This window comes from Mastigoproctus giganteus, chromosome 1 (genome assembly GCF_048544385.1).
Source record: "Mastigoproctus giganteus isolate SK-2022 chromosome 1, ASM4854438v1, whole genome shotgun sequence".
NCBI lineage: Eukaryota > Metazoa > Arthropoda > Arachnida > Uropygi > Thelyphonidae > Mastigoproctus > Mastigoproctus giganteus.
In genome coordinates, this window is record NC_143575.1 from 37711141 (window position 1) to 37730180 (window position 19040).

The following is a 19040-nucleotide window of genomic DNA, read 5'->3' on the forward strand; positions in this document are numbered from 1 at the left end:
CTCCGCAGGAAACAGCAGGCAGTACTCTATTGGAAACTGTGCAGTTTGAGTATACAGAAGAAACGAACCCCGCACCCAAGCGGAAAAATAATAAAAAACAGGTCGTCAAACAGAGCGACAGAGAGACAAAAAGCCAGCAAGGGACAAGAGGAAGTCAGAACATCCTCTGCTCTCAAGCAGAAAATACCGGTGATGTAAAGGAGGACGAAAACAGAGTCGCTAGTTCCAACTCTCTCAGAGGGGAAAGTACTGGAAAAGACCCTCTCCCTCAGAACAACGTTAGAGCACCTCCTCAAAGATACCACAACAGAATAACTACTGGACTTCGAGGGAAAATCGTGTCCATCTGGACAAAGCTGGAGACATTCCTACTCCAAACTAACCTAGAGTGCGAAACCAGACGCTCTCCAATCCGTGGGAGCATACCAAATGCCACAGCGTGCTCCCTCGTATGCGCAAGCACTGAGGACCCGACCGATTGCTGACCCAACTCCAACTGTAACTAGAGCGATGAAACGCAGAACCCTCCTGCCAAGACCACATTTGGTAATACTGCACCCGATCACCCCAGACGAAAACAGTACCAGCAAGCAGGTCAAAAATCTGGTAGTCGCAAAGTTGGCAGACGACTTCAGAGATACCAAAATAAAATCGGTAAGGCAGACCAGAAATGTAGGGATTATCATCCTGACTCAAACGAAAGAGAATGCAACAAAAATCCTACAACATGAGAAAATTCAAACACTTGGACTTGAAGCCCTGCCCCCTAGATGCAAAGAACTTAGCATAAAGATATATAACCTGGACAATGATCTGACACCAACTGCTCTCCAGGAGGAGCAATATCGCAGAAACCTCCAGCAGGCACATCCGGAAAACGAACCCACCAACCTAATCATTCCCAAGTTCACGACGAAAGCCAGAACAGAGAATACTTACCACCGGGTCGTGGAGTTGTCACCAGCGGCCTGGGGCACGCTTAGCCAGACCGACAGTGTGTTTATAAACTGGGGCAGTCACCGCTTTAGGGAGCCCGAAGTTGTCCCTAAGTGTTTCCGATGTTGCCTGTTTGGGCATACCACTCATACCTGTGCCCAAACCCAACCCACTTGTGGCCAAGACTTCACCACATGTCCGAATAAAGACAAGCCGCCAACCTGTGTAAATTGCAAATTCCACAAGCTACCAGCAGAGCACTCAATTAGGGACATCGAATGCCCAGTGTACTGTAAAGCAAAGAGCACTTTCCAAATGAGACTAGATTATGGCCACATGCTCTAAATCCTATAAAATCAACAGGGTTAAAATTCATACAACTAAATACACAACAGTCTAAAATAGTAGCAGCGCACATCTTGGGCTGCATGTGCCCATATTATCACGCCCCTGGGCGAATTTTATGCGGTATCACTATACTGTCACCCAGGCGTAGATATACTACCAGCAAATGACGATCTAAAAGCTGCACTGGAAAAGTAAAGAAAATAAAACTCCTGGCAATGACCTCCTCGAGGTGGATGTTATTAAGAAATTTCCAACCTACTTCCCTAACACTATGCTCGCCACTTTCAACAGATGCCTAATGGAAGGCCACTTTCCTGCTATCTGGAAGGAGGCATGCCTTAAACTCATCTTGAAGAACCCAGACAAACCATCTGAAGAGCCAAAATCTTACAGGCAATTGCTCTCTTGCCAATCCTCGGCAAACTTCTGAAAAGGCTTCTACTCAGCAGGTTGTCAAAATGCTACTCTAAAGAAAATCTTATTTCTCAGTACGGTTTCAAAGCGGGTTGCAGCACTGAAGATGCTCTTAAACTAATATCTCTGCTTGAAGCACTCAAGGCAAGTATGCACTAGCCATCACAGTTGACTTTGCTGGAGCGTTTGATCGGCTGTGGTGGCCAAGTATTCTCAGAAGATTCCGACAAGCCAAAGCACCACTCAACCTTTATAGCTGTGTCAAGGAGTACCTGAGATACCGCACTGTCCATGTTGGTACCAGTTACAAGTCTGTCACTAGTCAGGGCTCGGTCCTGGGCCTTTTTCTGGTCCATCGTTCTGGACGAATTCCTTGGGATGGACTTGGATGACTCAACCCCTTTCGTTTGCTGACGATTTGGTTTTGGTGGTGTATGGTGACACAAGAGCTGATCTAGAGGAGTGAGCAAATTGTGCACTAAGCTCCAGGATTGGGCAGCCATTCACCGACTAAAGATCTCGGGAGAGAAAACCAAATCTATATTGCTCAAGGGAACGCTCCAACTACGAAGATCACCGGTTATCAAAACTGACAACACCTCCATAAGATTATATCCAGAACAGAAATCAAGTATTTAGGAATCGTCTTAGATATGAAGCTAAATTGCCATCCTCACTTTAAATATATTTCACAGAAAATAAAAAAATACTCGGCCATGATCATCCGTATAAGCCGTGCAGACTGGGGCCTTAAGCTATGGGCTCAGGTCCTCATCTATAATGCCATATTTGTCCAATAGCTTGCTATGGAGCCTCAGTATGGTGTACTAGGGCCTCCCTCGACCGAAATCGCCGTAAACTAGACTCCATACAGCGTTCTATGCTCCTTGCCGTAACAAGGGCGTGCCGTACAGTAAGCGCCCCAGCTCTACAGGTTCTAGCTGGATGTATACCCCTACACCTAGAGGTAATAAGAAGAGGATCGTATCAACGATTGAAGAAGAGTATTCCCACCGAAACAGCAGGCATCACTCTTAACCTTGATAACAACCCCAAACAGGAAAGGAAGAGAATCTCTGAAATTATGTACAGGACCTGGCAAGAGACATGGGACACCACCAACAAAGGATTGATAACCAAAAAGTTCATTCAGAAAGTAAGAAGATCAAACAACTGAATCAGTCCAAAGCCTCCTCCCTGGTACTCACCAGGCCTCCATACTACATTTCTATTGACAGGCCACGGACCCTTTAAAGCGAAGCTAACATCCCTAGGCATTGAAGATGATCCACTGTGTCACTGCGGGGCTGAAGAAACGTGGGATCACGTAATGTATGGTTCCCATGAATATGACGAGTTCTGGCTAAGGTTTGCCACTAAAATGCAAGAAAATCCCCGGCATTGTGAGCAACTGATTATAATGGACGAGCAGCACTACGCCACCTTTACAGAGTTTGCACAGTCTGTCTTCACTGCTAGATGGGTTCGGCACCCAAACACCACCATTGAAGATCAAAGTAAGAAACTTCCTGGATATGACAGTCCTCTCGGGAGAAGGGAAAAAAAAACCTCCTTCCTTCCTTTGTCCCAGGAGTGACAGAACCCACCAGCACAGCTCATCTGCTGCCATTAGGCCTCCCTAACCACGCTCCCTTGCGTGGTCCTTTGCCTCCGTTCCCCAGCGGGAGGGGGAGTTCATCCCTGGTGTCCACCACCCCTCTTTTTCACTCTGGTGGGGCATGGGCCTGCTCCACTGACTTGGGGTCATCTTCCCTATGGACCCCATATCTCTAGCTTTCCCCCCAGTCTTCCTCCCCTTCTCTAACTTACAACTAGCGTCCAAATCAACTCCAAGTTGCTTGAGTCCTACACCCAAAAACTTAACATCAAATCGCCCAACTAGTACTCCCTTTGTTCTGGCTGATCCCCATCTATGGCGTGTTTTTTTTTTTTTTTAGGTCCTTGCCACTGAAATCTCAGGAAATTAGATGGCAGGACCTGCCAGAGTAAATAACTATAATAGTGGTGTACCTTGTCTGCCTCCACGGGGGCAACGTTGGGTCCCATTAGGGGCCCAGCGGCTAAATGACCAGATGAACAACGGTACACGACACTACACAAATACAAAATCCATATACTTTTAAACCTCTGGCATTGACAGTGTTCTGTTTCACACCCACAATGTATAGCACGCAGAGATGGGGGGAACCCCTGGTGCTGTTTGACACTAAACACACTCTACACTACCAGCAACCAGATATCAGAGGGGCCTTCAGACAGACTTCCCAAACAGTAAGATTGTCGTGGGAGCGGATGTGAATTGTAGGTCCCCGGCGTGGTTCAGTGAGACCCAGGATATACATGGAGTGCAGAACGGGCAACGACTTGAAGACTACTTAGCGACCAGTCCATACACAGTCCTCAACCGACCAAACAACCTGGAAACATTCTCTAATTCGATGGGGGAGGTCACAATCGATGTCTCTGGCTACCAGATCCCTCGCTGGCCACCTAACATCGTGGACCGTCCAAGAAAGCTGGACCACAGGGCCATCACGTTCGAGCTCCAATCCCTTAGCCGACACCAAGCAGTGAGGCAGGTACAGCCAAGATATGCCATAGAGAAGGCGGACTGGGCACTCTTCCAAGCCACACTGACAACAGCAGCCCAATCGCTGAACATCATTGGACTCAGCCCGGATCAGCACCAGATGACGGTCGCTGATCTCATCACAGAAGCTGCCAACACCTCTATTAAACAGAAAAACCCAACCCCAGGGGTACCCTGGTAGTCTCCGGAGCTACAGAGGCTTAGACAGGACGTGCACAGGAGAAAGACACTCTTCCAGCGGGCAAGGTGCTCCCAGCCGACAGCAGAAGTGGAGATACTAAGACAGAATTTCCGGGACGCAAGGAACTTGTACACTGCAACCATACGCCAGCATAAGATGCGCAGTTGGGAACACCTTGTTTCTACCACCGGGAATGATAACCCCTGGGGTGTGGTATACAGAATAACCACAAACTCCCCAGGAGTGAGGCCATACCAGCGACGAGGACAGCAGGGTACTTACACCCGGACCTGGCAGGAAACAATTACTAACATCATGGATACCACGTTTCAAGACCATCTTGCCCCCACTAACCCAGAGCAGATAATCCTCTGTGCAGACAATGAAACCTACTGCAAGACTGCAACAGAAGAACCTTTCACTAAACTTGAACTGGAAACAGCTGCCATGAGGATTAGAAACAAGAAGTCTCCTGGCTCTGATCTTTTGGAACCAGAGATTGTCAAGAAAGCCATCGAAACCATTCCCGAGGTGGTTCTGAACCTATACAACCACTGACTCAAAGAAGGCCTGTTCCCCCAGGCCTGGAAAACTGCAAACTTGTGCCTCATCCCCAAAAGTCCCAACAAACAACTGAATCTTCCAGGGTCATACAGACCCATAGCACTCTTATCAGTCATGAGCAAGCTCTTTGAGCAGCTTTTAAGAAACAGAATAGGAATCCACTACACTACAGCCAGCGTGCAGTAACCAACAATATGGATTTAGGAAAGGATGCTCAACCCTGGATGTCCTGGAAAATATTACTGATGCTGCAACCACCTCAGATCAGAAATACTTTCTGGTCATAGCAATAGACTTTGCTGGGGCATTTGACACTCTGTGGTGGCCAAGCGTCCAGGCCTGACTCCGGAAGGCCAACCTACCGTCAAATCCGTATCAAGTCATCAATTCCTACCTGTCGAATACGTTCGTGACAGTCAGCACCATATTCTTCAGTAACAAGAGGAGTATTCAGAAGATGCCCACAGGGCTCAATCCTAGGTTCAATCCCACTCCTATGGAACCTGGTTTTAGACGTCTTTTTCCTGGAACTCGGCGATGTCGTCCCCCTAGCCTATGGAATTGATGATGTGGTTTTGATGCTGCCTGGGGGGTCTAGGGTGCAACTGGAGAACACCACCAACAGAGCAATAGAAACTCTAGAGGGCTGGGCTAACAGCAATAACTTGAAGATCTCATCCTAGAAGACGATCTATATTATTAAAAGGAGCCCTAGATACCAGACGACTTCCTCAAATCAAGATAACACAATTAAGCCGCTGAATTAAAGCACCTTGGAGTAGTACTAGACACTGGGCTTTACACCACATATAGTGCACTTGCGGAAGAAAATTAGAGGATATTCCGCACTTTTTGCGTGAATCACACGTAAGGAATGGGGTTTGAGGAGAAAAATCCTCAGCCTCTATTATAAAGCTATTTTCCTGCCAGCGATTACATACGCTGCTGGAATATGGTATCGCAAGGCTACAATTGCAGTGAACCAAAAAAAACTGGGACTACGCAGCAACACATACTGATAACCATCTCGAGAGCATGTAACACTAAGTACCCACGCACTCAAGGCCCTAATGGGATTCCTCCCTCTGGACCTAGAGATTGTTAAGCATGGGCTACTCTATCAACTGCCCAAAGGCAGAACGCCAACATGCCTCGACTACACCACAGATCTGTCAAATTATCCCAAAGTAGAAAGGAACCGTGTCTCCACTTACCTCCAACAAATTTGGCAGGCCCGCTGGGAGACATCCAGCAAAGGTGCAATAACTAGAAAATTTCTACCCAACGTAAGGCTGGTATATCCGGATTATCCACTGTGGCTCTCGCCAGGACTCTACACCACCTCATGGGAAACGGGGCCATTAAAGACAAACTACAAAGATTTGGACTGAGTGATATGCCGTTTTGCCTCTGTGCTGAACGTGAAAGCACCTAATGTACAGTTGCCCACTATATGAGGACCTCTATTGCAGGTTCATCACTAGAATACAACTTAACCTCCATAATCAAGAAGACCTCGCCATGACCAAAGTCGACACGTACAAGGCGTTCGTGCAGCTGGCCCAGGACCTCTTCACCAGAAGGACGCTCCCACAGCCTTAACCACTGCAGTAAACAACCATGCCGTGCAGACCAGCAGAAAGTCTACACAACCACAGAAACCTACCCAGATGATGAACTTGACATGACCAGGGTGAAACAACCAAGGAATTAAACATCACAACTGAGTCTGAAGTGATAATCTCTATGACAACCCACAGCTGTATCCACCTGACGTGACAATCTCATTCAACATATGAACATGACATGGATAAGATAACTGGACGTGACCAACTAAAAAAAAAAAAGAAGAAGAAAAAAAATCACACCGTGACAACCCGATTAAACACCCTCATCCAGCACAGGCATTTGACAACCTGATCAAGACAACAAGACTCCCATGCAAGGGTTCAGAGAAATGACTGCAGCACATTGCTGCCATCTAGCCATATGGTGATCTGGGCTGGTAACTTTGACCAGCCTGCTTTCACTCCTATTCCTCGGCAGGGGGAACGGCTGGCTGTATTTTCCTCCTCCTGCCACCCCCTCTGGTGGGGTATGGGCATGCCCCGCTGACTGCAGGGTTCATCTAAACTATCGGCCCCTTGCTTCTTTCTTCCACCTAGCCTTCAGTCTCCCTACCCTTCTCTTGACTATACACCATGAAAGCCCCACGCATCCAAATTTAAATTAACACCAAAATTATTTCCCGTCCATTAGGCCTCTAGAACTTGTTATTTTAGCGTACAACCCCACAGTCATTTCAGCGAACAAACCACACATACTATCTCTTAATAGCGATCTTGCAATAATACCACCGCGATTATGATTTTTTTTTTATTTTTTATTTTTTAGGACCCAGCCACTGAAATCCCAGGAAATTTGGTGTCGGGGCCTGCCAGAGTATAATAAATTTCAAGGTACATCTGGCCAGCCTCCTCGTTGGCATAGTACGGACAACGTCGGGTCAAATCAGGGGCTCGACGGCCAATAGGCCAGAAGAACAATGGGCACAACATACTACACAACACATGATCCACATACTTTTAAATCTCTGGTCTTGACAAAGTACTGTTTCTCGATACAGCGAACACTCGCCGAGATGGGAGAAATTCCTGGTGCCCCTTGACCCTCAACACACTTTGTAGCTTCTCATAAGAGTGGCCTGGATATGGGAAAAGCATACCAAAGGAACCTCGTGAGGTACAGAAATGAAGGAAAGAACAACGGAAACAAAATGGTACAGAGGGACTTTATTCAAAAATGGCAACATAGCACTGGCTGTCATGATACAGATGCATCACTGCCAAAGACGGAACAAAGGGAAGAGGTGGTTCTCAGTAGGAGATATGGCCATCCCTAATGTCGATGAAAACCTTGCACCGCCTGTCCACACTTAGCACAATGTTGTTGATAAGTTCTTGCGGTAACATCGTCCATTCCTCTGTCAGCGCCATCTTCAGCTGGTGAACATTTTCTGGTGGGTGTGGACGTGCCGCTAGGCGTCTCCCCAGAGCGTCCCATATGTGTTCGATGGGATATAGATCGAATGAAACGGGCAGGCAAATCCATATGAATAATGTCCTCACTTTCCAAAAGCATATCAACAGCTGCAGTGCGATGGGGTGTGGCGTTATCATCCATAAATACAATCTCGGGGCCAATGGCACCTCGGAACAGACACACATGGGGAAGGATTACCTCAATGCAGTAGCGTGCACCGGTTACAGTATCTGGAGTTGTGTACGTCCATCCAAGATAACGCCTCCCCAGACGAGAACACCTCGACCGCCATATCGATCCCTTTCAGTGATGTTTGCGGGGTGATACCATGTGCCAACCTCTCGTCAGATTAGCTGACGTCCAGAATCGCTGCTGAGACTGAATCTACCCTCACTCATCAGTAAAGACTACCTTAAGTAAAGATTCTGTGGTTGTAACCTTTAGAAATAGTGTTAGTCCTTAAGACTGCTAGTTATACGATTAATGGGAATAATGAGCAACGTGACTGGATACTTGTGACTGATGAGCATGAAATTATCGCCCGATCCTGTTGACGGTCGGATTTACTGAGATGCAGTGGCTCATTTTCTGTTAGCCCTCATGTTAGCGGCGCCCTGGAACAAACATGCGAACAAACACCATATTACCTAAATCAGGCACTGAATCCTGGAAGCGACAATAGGCAACCACAAGGCTTTCTGTATCTTGCAATTTTGCGTTAGCGAAAGCAACTCTCTCGCTTCAGTTTTTTCATGGTTTAAAACGCATTTTCGCATCGTAGGAAGTTGAGAAGAGGGCGGCAAAATATCCAAAGCTCTTTCAGATATTGCAAATTATTCTTCTCCAAAACGCAGATTGAGGATCATGAAATTTCATTTTAAACATTGTGTCGCTAACGGTGCCATTTTAAAAGTTAAGTTGTCAATAAATTCTTCCACTTCCGCAGGGCTAAGATTTGATGCATTGTTGAAGAGATCTGAAGAACAACTGTAGAGTGCAACAACTCACATTCCTTCGTAATAGATAGAATGTAACTAATCAAAGCAAACTGATTTCTTTCGGACACTGGACTTCTGTCAAAACTATAATTTCCTTTTCTTTACTGAAAACTAGTCCATCACAAATAAAATTATAACATAAATCAAGAATAACTTTTTTTTTTGTTTTTTTTTTTTGGTTACTGTTGGTAGTCTCGCAATCCTTCTACTGTAGAAAACTATCTGATGATCCTAAATTTATTCTTTCCAACACCAATATCACAAATAGAAAAATAAAATAAAATTCCGGGAATAAACTCACACCAACAACTAGCTCCACGCAACATAACAAGAGGTGTAATCTTCAGAATTAATTATAAAAACTCAAATTATAATCAAGGGTGCTGTATTGAGTTATGCTAATCGTGGGCCATAATAGTGGGTGTTAACAGAAGCAAAACTCAAATGAGCTGAATGTGTTCAATTTTTACGGCACACCGATTGGGAATGTCGCTCTAAAGAACACTGTCGAATATATACATAATTTGTAACATCATCTGTACAATTTTACATGTTTTTCATCAAGGAAAATAGCAAAAATGCAAGGAGTATAATGCTGATGCGTCGTTGCTTTGGCTGTTTCTCTTTTTATTCAAAATAACAAAACAGATAAATCAGCATTCTGTTCTCAGTTTTATAATAAAAGTGTGATTTCTTCTTGTTTTTGACTATTTGCAAGGATATAACATTCCATGTTAAAACGACCCTGCAACCAGTTCTGATCTGAATCACATAGAAATCTTTTGTCAGGTCATGGGAGAAAGCGGATGCACAAAACATTCCAGAACAAAGAAAATTAACGCAACCTCTAGGAACACTTAAAATCAACACTAAGTTGAATTGATACTATGAATTGAATCAGAATTACATAATAAACAGGAAAAACGCAATATTAATAGTATTTGTGCATCAAATTTTCAGATCACTTTTAAAAGATCATCTGTTATTTTTTTCTGTAAGTCCAAACTTTGAGTTTAAGGGAAAATATTAATTTAGAAATATTAACAAACAGTAGTGTTGCCGCTTCTACAGAGTTTTAGACGCGTTCGCCTATATACGAGGTGTGGTAATAAAGTTCCCGAACTGGTGCAATAAAAAGAACTATTACCTTGTATTACCTCGTATTACCTGGGTACCTGCCCGCCCACTGATGATGAAGCCGCACAGCTTCGAAACGATCGTCTGGGTGGTGGTACCGCTGAAAATAAATAACAGTAGTCTTCTCTACTAGAGAAGCGTTATTTATTTGAAGTAATGCAACAGTAGCTATCTCGTTGTGAAGGCAACCACATTATGAGATACAATTAAAACGATGCCCTCTACGCTACATACGTAGTATAAATATATGGGTTAACTATGGTGTATTTACACCGATACTATATAGTTAATTATCAAAACCCATAAGGATTATGCCCAGTACATTTAATTTTCCAAATAAAAAGAACACAAAGTGAAGGCGATCAAAAATGGTTTTATTTTTATTCAGTGATCACCAGCCGACTGAATGCACTAATTACACGGGGCTAAGAGTTTCTGAAAAGAGTCATCGAAGGCATCCAAAGAGATGAGGTTCAGTTCGGCGGTTATGTTTTTCTTTATAACCTCAACATCCTGAAATCTCTTTCCTTTGAGGGCAGTTTTCACCTTAAGAAAGAAGAAGTCCGCTGGTGTTAGGCTGGTGTTTGGCACCCACCGGTATAGCACTACTTCCGGTGGGTGCGGGATTTTTGTGCATGAGGCACTTAAAATAGAAGACCAGGCCCAGCACCAAGTGAATATGGGCGGCCATTAGGGTCTATTCGCCAACGGGGAGCGGCTATGCAGGTGACAGCTTCTCCCTGATGGCGAAGAGACCTTCCATACAGGTCCATTTTGCCGAGGTTCTGCACAAAGTCAACTTTATCAGGTGGAGATAGACGGAAGTCTAGGTGCCACCTTAGACAATAATAATAATGGTGGTGTTAGGCCGGGGTCTACGCGGTAGCACAGTGGTATCGTGACTGTCCTCCCCACACTGAGTGGAAAAGGCCCGGGTTCGTATCCCATCGATAACGCGAAGAACTTTTACGAGCATTTTTCACTCCGTGGCTGAGTTAGTCGGTCTCAGGCGAGATAGCAAGGTTTCCCACCCGGAAACTGGGGTTTTTCGCCCAGCAAAACAGACAAATCGACCATATAACACACGCAATTAACAGACATAAGACACACAGCACGGCAGATGAATTTAATTATTCGGGTGGCCTAAAAAGAAATTTTTTTTTTTTTTTTTTTTTTTTTTGTGCTAGATCGGGAGAGTACAGGAGAGATGTTTGATATGTACAATGCCATGTTTCGTCAGAAATGTCTTCACAAGTGCGATATGGGCGGGGGCATGTCGTGCAACAAGAACTTACGCAGCATTGACTCTCGCTCCTTCAGGTATAAATTCTTTGTGAATCACACCGTATTTGTTGAAAAACATGATCAGCATCGTCTTGATCCTGGACTTCTGCAAACGAAACTTCTTTGACCTTGGTGATGATTTTGAAGCCCACTTCATGCTGTATCTCTTTGTCTCTGGGTCATACAGTCGAAGACATTACGATTGTCTGGATGAGGTCTTCGGAAGATGACACTCTACAGTGCTTCTGCTCATCTGTGGGGCCATGCAGCATAAATTTTGCACAGACCTTCATTTTCCAAAAATCTCCATGCAGAATTTCACGAATCGTCTCCTTATTCGTATCCAAATCATTGGCCATCGTTCTTAGGGTTAAACGACGAACTCTATCCACAATTTCCCGAACTTTTGCAACTCCTTCGTTTCGGAAAGTTAACGGACGCCCACTCCTTCGGTCATCGCGAACATCATCACGTCCGTCTTTGAACACTTATGCCATTCAAACAAGCTGGGGCGACTTAACGTTTCATCTACATAAACAGTTTTAACATTTCATATACATAAAGGAAACTGTTCGTTACTCCATTGCAAAATCGTGACAAGGAACGTTAATGCTACTAACGAAACTGGTTATTACTTACAACCTGTTAGCCTACTGGACAATCTCTCTCTCTACCACCATGTTAGAGGATGACTTGAACTACATATCACTTCCATTTATTTTCAAACTCATATATATATATATATATAGCGCCTGTTGTCTTTAGGTCCGTCCGCACGTAACAACTCGACTCCCAATGTACAAATTTTCATAAAATTTCATACTTAAGTTTTTTTTTTTTAAGAAAGATTTGTCGACCATCCAAAATTTAATTTTTTATATATAAAGCAATTCGTAGATTAAATTCAGCTTGTAATTTTGTATAATTATACGAAATTAAAAGCTGAATTATAAAGCCAATTAAATGGAATGAAGTTAAAAGGAGAAGTAAAAATAAATTATTAATATTAATGATTATAATACTTATAATACACTAGCATGCATCAAATAAGAGAGTGGGAAAAAATTTTTTTTGAACAACTGAAATCTAAAGAAATGAGAAGGAAAAAAAAATTATACATAAAGCAGGTAATTCATCGGGGGACTACACCTGCTTTTACGTATCAATTTGCGCTATTGCTTTGAAATCCAAATATTTCATTACGTGACAATTTTAAATAAATATTGCCACTTTTGTTAGACGCTGCGACTTTTTGCCCCAAAAAAATGTTTTCTTTTAAACTTGCAAACTTACCTGATTTGAAAAAGCATATTTTTGACTGTTCCCATCCAGCACCCTTCAACATTGCAGTACGAATACTTACCAAAATACCGCTGCTTTGTGTTGTATTACAAGCTCTTCAATTGACAATCATCATCAAACTGGTAGAGATATTATTTATTTGACAATATATTACATTTTTGTTAACAATTTGGCTACTAAACAAACATGATGACATTTACTTAATTTTAAAGCCATAATTTTGAACCATAATATATCATAACGAAGCCAATTAAACTTTTAAAACCGATTTCAAGTTTACTTTGAACTATGACAATTAACATTCTCAATACAAGATGATAATACAGAATGACTTTTGCTGAAGACCATCATCTTCACACCAACTGTAGGAACCATGACGGATTTCATGTTGTTCAACACGCCAATTTAGTTTGGATGTCTCATTATTTGAGCAAAACATCACTATGTGTTTAAAAAACGTTCAGATATGTAAAAACACTAAATTTCAACCACGAAAAAAGAAAGTAATTGTATCTTCATAGTATTCTTGGGAATTAGTACAATTAATTCGACATAAAAAATTCGTCCAGATTTTTAACCCAAAGATCTTGGTTGCCATTTCGCTACCTTCCAAGACGCTTTCGGCACATTCCACGCTCTCCTATACTTAATTATAAGTATAATTTGAAGTGATCAAAAAGCCCTGTAGGGAAACTTCCTACAGTTAGATTTAATGCAAAGCAATGAATATAATAATTAGAAACAGATCGACAAAAGTCCAGGGGATGCTGTGTGGCTGAAGGTGAAAAGTTGATCTTACCGTAATCGCGAGTGATGCGATTATTAAAAGAATAAAATTTATTTCTTCTTTTTGCAGCATAGTAGCCGCATTCTTCATACACGTATGCTACAGCGTGATAAGATTTTATACGAAATTTAATATTCGCATATTATTTTTTGAAAAAAGGAAAATAATGAGGTTCTCTTTTTTTCACTTGGTTTACTTTCCTCCGAGTGGTACTAAATAAATCTCGAAGCTTCTTGTCAGCGAGAGCGAAGTCTCATTGTTCCATGCAGTCAAATAGTTGATACTAGCACCTTTTTTCACGTAAATGATGATCTTAAGTTCAACAGACAGACAGAGAAGTCCTTTTCCGTTTCAGCAGGATGGACACAAATGAATAAATAAAAAACAATCGGGGAAATTATCAAAATTAATGTACAATAATAAAACTGAAGGATTGCTGAAATTTTGCTTTGTATGACTAGAGTAAGCTAGCAGGCACAATGCAAGGAAGTTTCTGAGAAATTCAAGGGCAGCAACATGAAAAATTGTAAACAACCCCTGCAACTTTTTGTAATCGGACTCCGATTGACTTCAGACCTCTGTGGTCCATACAGACTCTGGTTAACTGAGTCTATTGTATTTTAAAACGTTGTGCTTCTAATTCGCTCTCCGAAAGGGAATGTTTTAGTTACCAACATGTTTTGTTTTTCCCCAATGAAAAATTTCTGAAAATATGTAGATTTCTTTAATTTTTAAACCTACTTAAGTAAGGTAAATTAAAAAAAAAAAAAAAAACTTATCTATGTGATTTTTTTGAGAAAATACAACGCGATTTTTTTTTTTTTTTTTAATAACTACAATAGCGATAAACTAAGGAATAGTACATCGAATCCCGACTTCGTTGTGATGATGGTTTTCAGTTTTACACAAAAATTTAAACACGTGACCATAGTGTGCGTTTACAGAAACATCACCTTGAAGGTTACCAACCATACCACGGAAATAAAACACGAATTATTGTTGATCGGACTTTTGTAAATGTTCAATATCATCCCCCCTGCTCCTGTTGTAATGTAGAAAGATCTCGCACCTCCAGGTGAAGAGAAAAAAAAAAAAAAAAAGAATAGGTGATCGAGACACGAGTGTCATATCACGTCATCTCTCATGGGCACGAGACCGTACGAACCGTTGCTGTTTCCAGGTCCCATCCCACATTTGTTGCAATTACTCACCCACGTACTGCTGGTGGTGAAGCTAGTACAGCTGGCACGATCTCGGACCCCTCGACAGGAATACAGCCTCATGCTTTCTCCTCGATGAAAAGAACGAAAAGTTAAGGAGTGTCTCTTTCTGCTTTTAAGTACTCGTTGCGTTTTCCAGCGTTCGAAGAGATGCCGTACTGAATTTCGTACCTAGAAAACAAGAGCAACTTTGCAATTGAAATTTTATTATATTATCGTTAAAGAAAAATATTCGACGGAACAAATGTTATGAGTGGGGTGTGCATATAAGTTCCGTGATTGAAGTAGTTAACGAAGTTATCAAAACTCTGATTAACTTGTGATAAAAGTGATGTTAATGGAGTTTTTTTTTTGTGCAGTTTGCCAGTCATTTTATCAATGCGCCGGATTTCAGAAATTTAAATCACAGTTGTAGAATTCTGACGTTTCACATTTGGACTGTAGAAGTCGACAAATAAATTTACTTTTCTGTCGTTATGTGGTGGACTTTTAAAACCATGCCATTCAAATGTCGACCCAGTTTCGCTTTCAATGTCAAAGAATCTCGCAGGCTTTGCTTTTAGCATTCATTCGGTCAGTCAGTTTTTTTCGAACTTAAAATGGCATAATTCGATGGGAAGGGTATTAATATTCAAACTGTATCTCTTAAACTTTAAAATACATTTCTTTTTCTTTCTTTCTTTTTATGAAAACCCATAGTACTTAGTACCGTGCATGAGTTGAAGGAGATCGGGAAGAGATGACGGAAACTTTGCTCTAGAGACTAAACATGGATTTCACCACTTCAAGCCTCCAATAAGCAAAGTGGTGGCACAGCACTGGCTGATCAGAGTCATCTACGACCTAGTGTTATTATTATATTATAGTATTGTATTGTATTATTTGTTCTATTTTACATTAGTAGTGTTACTGGTCAGTTTTAGTATTAGTACCATGCATGGATTGAAGGGGAGCCGGAAGCTTTAGTCTCGAAACTAAACATGGGTTTCACCACGTCAAACCTAAAGTGGTGGTATTGCACCAGTTGATGAGAGTCATCAACCGGTGCAATACCACCTACAGTTTTTGCTTTGTATTGCAACATCTAGAGCTCTCCTAGAAACAACCGTTCTCTCCCGAATTTCCTATACGAGTTTAATTGTCCATAGCCTTACAAGAAGGTACCATCTTAGAAAAATGACAGATTATAATAATAAAAACGGCTTCGATGCCTTTTAACCTTTTATACACCCCTTAAATGCAGGGCATAAATCCTGCATTCAATAAGATCCGTTATTCAGGGTGTGTAGAGAACTTTGCTGGGTACCCGTCCATACGGGTACCCAGTAAAGCCATCCGCACATGAGAGCAATCGTTCTGAGAAAGGTGGAAAGGCTTTACTGGCCGTGGATTTCAACAGACTTTATCACTAGTTTTCATATATATTGCTTCGCTTCAACGTAATATTATCAAGGTTTGTGCTGAGTCAATATCTCTTATGACGCTCTCAGGGATTATTTTCCAAAAGTATTGCAAAGAGCCATCTGTTTTACTGTTTTCTTGGCGCATAATCTTATCTGATCCGCCCCCTTTTAAGGGATTATAAATGTATAAGGAAATGCGTTGCATTTCCTCGCGAAGTTTCTCGCTTAAAGTGCCGCAAAATCTACGAAGTGCTTCGGGTGACTATACATAATCGAGATTTACCGATGCTATTTTAAAATGTTTATTGAAATTTTCGTCGGGAACTTACCTCTCCATTTAGAAAACAGTATAGAACTGCCACCGTAAATCCCTGTTAGAAAAAGAAAAAAATAAATTAAGCGCATAATATCCTCGCTTACAGTCTAAAGTACTATAAATTTTTTAAAATAATCTGCGTAATATTAATTAGTCACCGTGGTTTCTGTGAGAAAATTTGTAACAACCGGAAAGCGAAATGCATAGCAAATTATTATTATGATTTCAGAAAAACAGATTTGGGAAAAATTACATTTGAAAGACTTTATTCATTATTAATATTTATGCAGTAATTTTTTCACTGAAATGTTTACATTTAATATTTTAAAGCTACGCAAATATTTAAATCATCAAAACCTCCTTTATAAATCTAAACCTCCTTTATAATTAATTATAAAAAGCAGTCGGTCGCACAGCTAATTCCTATATATTTTCATCGCGAAATATTAAAGATTTTAAATAAATTCGGGGTTTAATTTGATAAATGGAGGGTGTTGATTTTAAAAGTAATCCAAAACGATCATAAGAAAATACAATTTATTATTGGAATAATCAAAAAATAATAATTTCTAAACATTGCTGGAAATGTTCTCCGTAATTCACTCTTTTGATCATGTTACGAGTGACCCAACAAGGAGTTGGTGTGTCGATACACTCCTGACTATATTTCCAATGCTCGCGTTCAGCTGATGAATACTTCGTGGATAGATATTTCTTTGTCGTGTCGACAGAAGGAAGAAGTCTGGGGACGTTACATCAGGAGACCTAGTTGGCTAAAGTTCTTGCGCTATGATTCCATCTCCAGAAAACTCTCGCAACATTTCAATGGTTGAGAGTTCGGTATGGCAGGTTGCTTCGTCCTGTTGGAAATAAGTATTTCTTTTATTTTGCTCTGAAAAGGCAATAGACTGCATTATGATGCCTTAGTAAACAGAGGTGACAGTTTATTTAAAAAAAAAAAAAAAAAAAAAGGGGGCCCAACTTGTTTCTTCCAGATATGCCACACCAAACATCGATTTTTTGGGGCGTGTAAAGGGGTTTCGCAATAAAGGTGCCGATTTTCAGCGCTCCATATTCTGTAATTTTGACTGTTGACGTAGCCACTAAGGTGAAACGACGCTTCGTCAATGAAATAAATTTTATTCAAAATTTCAATAACGAAGTTAATTTTGAAACCAGCGACAGTACCGCAATCTTTTAGCATTATCCTGAATTTGATGCTCATAAATGTTGTGGATTCGGTACGGAAAAAAAGTTTTATTACCAGCGAAATGACCTAGATCGAGCGATATTTCCTTTTGAAGGCTGAGTTTCCGCAGAGATTTGTTAGGAGATAGCAAAACTGTTTGTTTAATGTCGTCTAAAGTATCGTGCGCAAGAACACACCTTTTTTTCATATTTCTTACTCCAAAATGATCCACACTCACGAAACTTCTTTATTATCTTGAAACCCGATGCTTTGCGTGGACTGTTATAGTGCCAGGGAATTTTTTTATAAATTTTTGTTGACGCCCACTGTGAGATTCCACTAAAAAAAAACACGCTTCTCGGTGGTGATATGGCATGACATTTACCCATCCGTAATAACGCGTGCGACTTCAAATAAGCGTGACAAACAGGACATCTGAAATAACGAACTCTCATTTCCCCCAGTTACGTAACATCCTCCACTAGCACCCTCACACAATTGCATCAACGATCATTGCTTGATAGCGTTGTACTTAATACAAATAACGTGGGTTTACTTTTAACATGAACACCCTCTATGCTGCAAAAACTCAAATAATACTTTTGAGTTTTATTTATGTCTGCAATTTTTAACTGAACAAAGATTTAAAAAATCGTATCTTCAATGTTATACCACGTGTGGTAATTGCAGCAACTGTAACAGGTTATACTTTTAAGGTGCTACTATTACTTACTGTATATCCACATAATAAAAAATAAATTAGATAAAATAACTAAAATAAAAAAGAAAAGGAATTAACAAGCAAAAGCCAATCTCTCTAGAAAGCAGTACAGAACACAATTCTGTTATTATAGCGACAGCTAGGAATAATGCAATGAAACAAATTATCCTTCAAAAAGTATCAGTACACCCGTTTTCGCGCTTTTTTTTTTTTTTTTTTTTATATTGAACAAGCGGCCGCTAGCCAGAAACTGGCAAATCAGCTGTACATATTTATACAGACATATCACCCGTTTTCACAGTTCATTGGACCTTCCCGAATAAACGGACTCAGGTCGTTATATTGTATAAGGAAGGTGGATGAGTTACACAAGTCAGCTGTTTTCGCCATGGCATGTACACCCGAGCTGACCAATTTCAAGAGGGGTGATACTATCGGATGTCACATTGCTGGCTTGTCAATTGAGCAACTGCTGACAAACTACGCCATCCGAAGTCGACCGTAGGCCGTGAAATGGAACGTGACAGTACCGTACGTTAACACGCAAGAAGATCACGGAAGCTTACTACACGTGACCAGGGGTACTC

At 41.4% G+C, this 19040-nt stretch overlaps 1 protein-coding gene across 2 annotated transcripts in view; it reads right to left on the reverse strand.

The window, feature by feature from the left end:
• Nucleotides 1-14672: 14672 nt before the first annotated feature.
• LOC150090712 (diuretic hormone receptor-like) overlaps nucleotides 14673-19040 on the reverse strand; it is a 212473-nt gene continuing 208105 nt past the window's right edge. For both annotated transcript variants that reach the window (XM_090379588.1, XM_090379597.1), the window contains exons 12-13: nucleotides 16557-16598; nucleotides 14673-14995 (exon numbers count right to left, since the gene is read on the reverse strand). In XM_090379588.1, the coding sequence (XP_090235714.1) occupies nucleotides 14729-14995; nucleotides 16557-16598 (309 nt within the window). In that variant the 3' untranslated portion in view covers nucleotides 14673-14728. The remainder of the gene's footprint in view (nucleotides 14996-16556; nucleotides 16599-19040) is intronic.